Below are 8,124 nucleotides of genomic sequence, written 5' to 3'. Positions count from 1 at the left end.
ACAATGCTAACACTCAGCCTCTGAATTATCCACGAGCGAAAAAATGTAACCTAAAACGGCACTTAAACTCACAATAACTCCCTTATTACTTATCCTAGATGCACAGCCAACCACTCGTTTTGCATCACCTGGAGACACTGAATCTGGGGGTGCCCACCTCAACACTCAGTGATAAACATTTGCGACGCTATAAACGAAAGCGTACATCATAACATGTGGAGCTAGGTAGCTAGAAACGCTAACATGGCTTACCTTGGTCTTCAATGGCATTAAAACGATAAAAAAACGATGCTGCAGTTAATCCATAGGTTCATCCAATGTATCTGTGCCCTCTTTGAAATTATTTCTGATAATCCATAAGCAATAAAACTGCTTTTTCGTTTCCAAATGCCAGAACTAGAGATCGCTTCACTCTGCTGCACATTTACATGCGCGCAGCCCCCACCTTTTCTCTTCACAACGTGTGTGTGTGGGGGCCTCCCCCTTCGATTCTATTGGCTCTAACGGTCAGAAAGAGGTGTCAACCATCAAAATCGACCAAGGGGGGCCAGAGATATGGAAAAAAAACAATTTTCACCCAAATCACCTCAGAGGGTGGGGTGGTTTTGGCTAAATCTCTCTAAAAAGGTCAAATGTCACTTGTTTTGCATCAATCTTGATACAGGGTACTTACTATATGTTGTACTTTGGATTCATAAAGCTTTTAGTCTACTAACCCATCATCCAAGGGTAGTTTTCACTATCTGTAAAAAATAATTTTTGGACGGACACTATAATTTACGGTTTTTTACTATGTAAAATCTGAATTTTCTTTAAAATAAAAAACATCTATATTGATTCTGACACTTCTACATCCAACTCACAGATGTAACCTTGCTTTGATAAAAGAAATTATTCATATAACCCTTTTAGAAGTTAAGTTGGAGTCATTTGTTTTGGACATGTCATTTTCGAGCCTGAAACATGAAAAACAGGCTTGGTGCTTAACAGGTTAAGTGACATTATCAAGTCACCATTTATAATTTGCCCAATAATTTGGTTAATGTTAAAAAAACTGCAAAACTAAACATTCCCATAAGCCTCAGCTGTGCTTTGTGTTTCTGTAAATGAAAGTAATCTGACGCAATTTAGAAAAACGGTACACACAGTGACCGTTAAACCTGTTAGCATATGTTAGCATAGTCATTGTTAGAATTTAGTATTTAGCTGAGGGCACAATACTCAGGCCCTGCAATAAAGAACACTTACTGTATGCCTTATGAATGCACAATAAAAAGGAGAGAGAAATGCTAAATGATATGCAGAGAGTTGGTCAATGTCTGTTTATGTGTCTCGTGTATCTGCATTTGCATGTGATGTTGGTAAGGGTTAAATGAAGTGGATTAAATGTGTGTATTTTACAACCAATGTCTTATTAATTAATTATTTTAAAATACTATATAATTGTTTACAAGAATACAAAGTTCTTCATACATCAAACGTCCTAATATTGCTCTCAAAGTGTACCAGATTGATGCATTTGACTTTAAATTGGACACAATTTTCCTCTGGGGTAACAACACCCAGCATGGTCTCACAAATAATATGGGAATCATTGACATCGTCTTTACAAAGCTTCCTGCAGCTCTATAGTGTAACCAGTAGATGTCAGCATCACACAGCAAAGACAGGTGTAAAGTCTGACCGTTTTATTACAATGACCTCGAAGGCACCAGACCTAAATCTAAACACATCAATGTTACACCTAAACCTAACTATCTCAAGATTTTTATACAAAAACTACAACAATATATTTGTACTAACTGTTCCACATATGAGAAACCAATCACAGCACTTCTTGTGTCCAGATGCAATGCTGTGCAGAACATGTGAACGTGCTGCTCTTCCATGTTTCACTGCATGTATGTTTCTTTGCATGTCACCAATCTTACCTGGCACTTTCAAAAGAAGCAGTTGAGGTCTTTCCAATAGCTCCAAATGCAACGCCCACAGCCAAACCCTCTGCAGAAGAAAGACAGACAAATGAATCCCCTGTTAGTGCCACATACTGTATATCCTTGGGAAAGAAAAAAAGCATTTAAAGACAGAGAAAGGGAAAATGCTGGCAAAGTGTGGACAACAAGTGAACAAATCAATATTGGAGGAAACCAGAATCAATAAACAGTGTAAAGAATACAAAACCTATGCGTCTGGAATGTTGTTTCTACATATATTTTATATTGTACATGAATAGTTTGAGGTCTTTCTTCTATAGTCATGTTTCCACTGATTAAATCAGCATCTGGGATTATATCTCCTTAACCATATCTGCAGAGTCAGTCCTTAGAATTAAACATATTTGCTCAACTATTGATCCATACCCGACATTTTTACTGTAATTCCAAATGTAAAAGCACAACAACAGGCTGCACAAAGAAGGATTTCTGAAATGATGAACACCATCTGTGTTTCCTTGTTGCATGCTCTGAACACCCCGGGCAGCATCCCTCTCCCTTCGTCTCATTTGAAATGCCTGTCATGCATACTCAAAGTACACACTGTTTGAATGGAAATTGAAAAGGTCACCACGTACCTATGAGTGTATCTTTGTGGCAGTCAGATCTACAGGCTATTTAGCATTTTATATTACAAAGCAGAGCACAGAAATTACCTCTACCTTAAACGCTGACAGGTTGTCAAGTCCTGTCATGCCGTTGACAGCTAGGTTATTATAATGCTAAACCTAGATAATTTCCTAATATAAGATAACACTGTAGATAAAGAGAGTTATGGTTTATCCAATTGACTCCGCTGAGTACTCTGTTAACATTTTCTACCTTTCTCCTTTAAAAAACAAAATGTCTTTGCTTGTTTAATGAACAGTAAGATGCTTAGAGAGCATGGTGCAACTAAAGCTAATAGCTACATCCACATACTGCTATACACCTGCTAATGTAATTTAATCACATTCTAGATATGGGTTATAGTTTCAAAGAAAGAGAATTGTTAGCGATATTTCATTATAAATAGAAAAATACCATTAACTTTCATTGGCTAACAGAAAATACAACTCACGATCTTGCTCCAAACAGATTGCTTTAGCTAGCTGAGATCTTACACTAGCTAAATACAGGCTAATTTAGATACCATTTAAAACAAGTCTTAAGGAGTGTTCACATAGAACATTAAGGGAAATACCATTAGTTGTGTTCTTGCATAATTTGGATAGGAAGTTTGGTACGACTCTCATGTCAGCATGTCAAATCTTAAGCTAACGCCAGCAGTCGGTTAGCTTAGCTCAACAGAAAAACTGCCGAGTCACAGTGAAGAATTACTGCTCACACAGAAATAAATCCCCTGTAAATCCGCAATACATGGTGTTTTTTTTTTACTACAAATCTAAGAACAAGATATTACAGCTTAAATATGGAGGTGGTAAAAGGGGGGTTTGGTAACTATCTGTTTTTCTTGGTTTTCAGTCATTGTGCTAAGCTAAGCTAACCAGTTGCTAGCTGTAGCTTTGTTTTCTTCCTACATTGTGTATTGTTGCTGCATACTTTGGAGGGCTGTCACCATGTTGGCCAAAGCACTTTTAAGACCTCACAGAACTTCTTGTGAAGCTGCTTACTTTTAGTTGTACTAAAACTATTCCTCTTTCTCTTTGAAAATAGAGTTATGAGCAAAAAAACGAAAGATGTGTGTTTTTTAAAGGCTTTGAAGTACAATATTGTGGTAATCATCTTTTCTCTTTTATGCAAAAATAGCTTTATTCCACTGTTATGTCTCTTTCTCTCTGTTCCTGCAATATGTATAGCCTACACCAAGCTATACTGCCTTAAACCAAGAACAAGTGGCATAGATAAAGATAAGGTTAAGAGAGAATTAAGAAGCAGCAAAAACAGAGATGAAAGAGAGAGTAGAGAGACCTAAACAGGCAAGGGACTATTATGCTGGCCCTTCAGCTGCAGAGCCCACTTCATCCTAATCTAACGCCCGTCATTACCTCCGATAACAATGCACACCTGTTATGATCCACCTTCTTACCGGTCGGACACATTTTAGAGATATTATGGAGACATTTTGGCAACAATCAATCACCCTACAGTTATGCTGTGTATCCCCCTTAACTATTCATCTCAACCCCCCTTGAATTGTCTGGAAAGTGAAAAGTGTCTGTGCTCAAAAAGCCTCAACTGGTTTTGAATAAAACATGAGCTAAGAGTGTGTCAAGATTTTGCAATTTGGCACAGTGTGTACAATGCTTGGGGCCGTCTTGAAGTTTATAAGAAATCTCAACAAAGATGTTCCTCTAGGTCCGACAGATAGTATCGTTAATCTGTTGGACATGTGGGAAAGGTTGAACAACAGTATAAAAATAGTTGCATCATCTGCTCTTTTGGATCAAGAATAAAGGCTTTCTGACACCAGTTGGTCACCTGTGGAACGACTACACAGCTGGAAATGTGAGCTGTGGTTTGGGGGTGTTTTGCAAGCCTCCTGAGCTGGTCATTTTTGTTCCAAAATAGTCCAGGGCTAGTAGGGGAGCTCTAAACACCCCCACATCTGTCAGTTTGACTCATGAGACTCGTGTTTGAAGGTTTTGCGGGCATCTAATGGCAGTTAAAGTATTATCTCATGGATTGTTACAATACTGAATACAACTAAACCTGTTCTTCTTTGGGTTCACTTGCAGTGCTGCGACACCATTGTTGCAAAAGCAGTGTCTTGGTTCAACAACTCAAAATGTACATTTGGTGTACGACCAGTGTCTAAAAACACCAGAAACATTTATTTGCGTTTATTCTCTGTCCATTTTGAGGAAATGGTTGGAGGAGTTCTATGCAGAATGCTTAATTTTTCCATCACGGTACATCATATTCATTTTGCATACAGTTCTACCATTTATGGTTTGTCTTACAATCAAGTTTTAAGGGAAATCTCTATTGCCATTAACTTCTGTATGGATATTCAGATCGTAAATCCTCCAGACTTTGGTGATTATGTGCCTTTTCCTTTACTGCTACTATGAGGATGACCTTTTTAGTTATTGGATGGATTGCCAAAACATTTAAGCAGATATCAATAGCCCCTAAATATAGAATCCTAATTGCTTTGGCGACATTGATTCTTTAAAGAGGCTAATGTTTAGGTTCATATCAATATTAAGTGTCTCTACTGTGACATGTCTCCATGCTTTAATGTTCAAAAAGCTCTTTATTTTTCTCATACTGCCTGTGCTGCAGCACCTCTTTTCACCCTCTGTCTGAAACCAGAGCCCAGTCTGCTCTGATTGGTTAGCTGGCCACCTCTGTTGTGATTGGTCAACCGCTTAGATATGTCCCGCCCATCACAAACAATGTGTTGGAGGGCTAGCCAATAGAAAAGCGAGTGTTGCACATATTTCACCATGTTCTGGAAGGGAGGTTTCTGCAGGGAACTTTGGGATTTTTGCCTTTGCAGACCATTTACATGCACACAAACCTATACAACACACTAAAGGGAAGAGAAAACACCAACAAACCTAATAGGGCCTCTTTAAAGTAGTGGCACCAGCTCAAGATTTTCACTTATCTAATCTAGATAGATTGTTGACATTCATGGGTCCCAGATAAAGATGATTTCATGACCTTCCTCTACTGCTACCATGAGGTTGCCTGAGTATTATGCAAGAAACCTCTCAGCAACCAGAGTATTGGATATATTGAAGGTTGACGGCAGCCTTGGAGAGAAGGATCAATGCCAATCAAATATAAAAACATGGTTGTTCTGAATGATTCTCTGATGAAACACTTCCCTTTTCCATCGGGGCCACTGAAAGGTTTGATGAGTGTGAAAATGATGTGAATCATATGGCATGACCTTCACAGTCATCAGATCACGTTAGACGGCGCTCTGCAACGCCATTATAAAGCAGGAAAATGTGGGAGTATCGTTCAGAATAATGGTGTTCATCCTGGGTTTGCAGAATAGAAGACAGGGAATATTGAATCTGCTCTCGAGGAAGATGGTGAACAAACCTTAGTGAGAAATGTAATATTAATTTTCCATTCCTTTCTCAACAAACTGTATTATCGTCCATATGTGCTCGGGTTTTCATTTTTAAAACCATCTGAACAATTCTGAACCAATTTCACGTTAATAACACACATGTTGAACAGTTCTTGAGAAAGGGCTTTTCATTTTCTTGTCTTCACATTCTTTCATTAAGACGGTAAAGTCCATCTTTGTGGGAAATCTTCATTTGATGACTAGTTTCAGTCCCTCGGTCCATTAAGCTTGCGTTTGTCAGAGCACTTTCCTCCAAATTATAGTCATCATTTTTCTAGCAATCAGTAGAAGTGTGTGTTAATATGGACATTTGTTCTTAGTCCTTGTACATTTTGAGGTGGCTCTTTAAGACAAAACAACAACGGTTCCAATTATCATTATTGTTTCATCTTATTCTTTCATACCTTTGCGAAATTCCCTGTACAATAAAATAACATGCGAGTAATCTCCTGTCATCCCACATTATCTCTACAATAAAGCTGACAATATACTTTTGTCCGACACTAAAACTGGAGGGAACACAGGGATTTCAGCCTTTGCAGACCATTTACATGCACTAAAACCTATATAATAGGGAGGCGTGTGGCGCAGTGGACTAGTGCGTTGGTGTTCGGATCAGGGGAGCACAGGTTCAAACCCCACTGCAGTCTGCATGTCGTTGTGTCCCTGAGACACTTCACCCCAAATTGCTCCTGTGTGGATTGCCCACAGTATTGAGTATGTAAGTCACTTTGGATAAAAGCGTCTAACAAGTGACATGTAATGTAATGTACACTACAGTAAAGAGAAAACATCAAAAAAGGCATAATAGGGCCTCTTTGAGTCATGAAATGCTCCTACTCTGTAAAACAAGATACATATTTGTGTCAATTAGGAGCAGGACAAGTCTGTTTGAGATGATTCTTGAGAAAGTCATAATTTCTCAGCAGAACTAAAATATTGTGACCATTGTACGTCTCTTTTCTTGTTGTTTTGAACAATCCTGGATGGTGTGTGTGTGTGTGTGTGTGTGTGTGTGTGTGTGTGTGTGTGTGTGTGTGTGTGTGTGTGTGTGTGTGTGTGTGTGTGTGATGAGTTTCCTGCTTAATGTTGTATGCTCTTTCAAGCGCGAGTCTGACGATACTGCTGCTGACAACCCATTGTCACCGCAGCCACTCATTCCCATCGCTCTTTGCTTTAATCTGGTCTTTTTTTCCCACTCTACCATGACTGCACCTCCTCTCCCTCAGCTCCCTCTCCTGTTATTTGCAGATGCACGCAGATCTGTGAGGCTGAGTTATTTTTAATATTAAACGCCATCCGTTTCTTTGAAGGACATCAAAGTATCCTCTTAACACTCTTTATGTCGTTTCTTTTTCATCCCCCGCACATCAGGGGAAGCTAGGTGTCGTTATAAAATGTACAATAATTTGGATCATAAAATACAACGACTTGATGAAACACTGACTAAATCTTTGCAATACTACCACATCTAAAAACTATCAAAAGAATATTGATTCATCATTTCAAATATATTTCCTTTCAACATTTTTTAAACGTACACGTTTTGTTCGGCAGGATAATCTCCACATATTAACCCCACTTTATGATGTTTTCAGTAAGAAGCTAATGTTGGACTATAAAGGAACTACAGCACGGTCACATGACTTCACGTCACCACCGCTAAGCTAAAGGCGGCTAATGTTGGGCTATAAAGGAACTAGAGCGCGGTCACATGACTTCACGTCACCACCGCTAAGCTAAAGGTGGCTAATGTTGGGCTATAAAGGAACTACAGCGCGGTCACATGACTTCAGGTCACCACCGCTAAGCTAAAGGTGGCTAATGTTGGGCTATAAAGGAACGCGGTAACATGACTTCACGTCACCACCGCTAAGCTAAAGGTGGCTAATGTTGGGCTACAAAGGAACTACAGCACGGTCACATGACTTCAGTTCACCACCGCTAAGCTAAAGGCGGCTAATGTTGGGCTATAAAGGAACTACAGCGCGATCACATGACTTCAGGTCACCACCGCTCAGCTAAAGGTGGCTAATGTTGGGCTATAAAGGAACTACAGCACGGTCACATGACTTCACGTCACCACCGCTAAGCTAA

The 8,124-nt window shown here is 39.2% G+C and overlaps 1 protein-coding gene across 2 annotated transcripts in view; it reads right to left on the bottom strand.

Moving 5' to 3' along the window:
- LOC117484472 (zinc transporter ZIP11-like) overlaps positions 1-8,124 on the bottom strand; it is a 142,508-nt gene that overhangs the window by 12,744 nt on the left and 121,640 nt on the right. For both annotated transcript variants that reach the window (XM_034132945.1, XM_034132946.1), the window contains exon 7: positions 1,932-2,001. In XM_034132945.1, the coding sequence (XP_033988836.1) occupies positions 1,932-2,001 (70 nt within the window). The remainder of the gene's footprint in view (positions 1-1,931; positions 2,002-8,124) is intronic.

Source organism: Trematomus bernacchii, unplaced genomic scaffold (genome assembly GCF_902827165.1).
Source record: "Trematomus bernacchii unplaced genomic scaffold, fTreBer1.1, whole genome shotgun sequence".
Lineage (NCBI taxonomy): Eukaryota > Metazoa > Chordata > Actinopteri > Perciformes > Nototheniidae > Trematomus > Trematomus bernacchii.
Note: the sequence above shows the minus strand (reverse complement) of the source record. Positions and strands in the feature narration are given on the sequence as shown.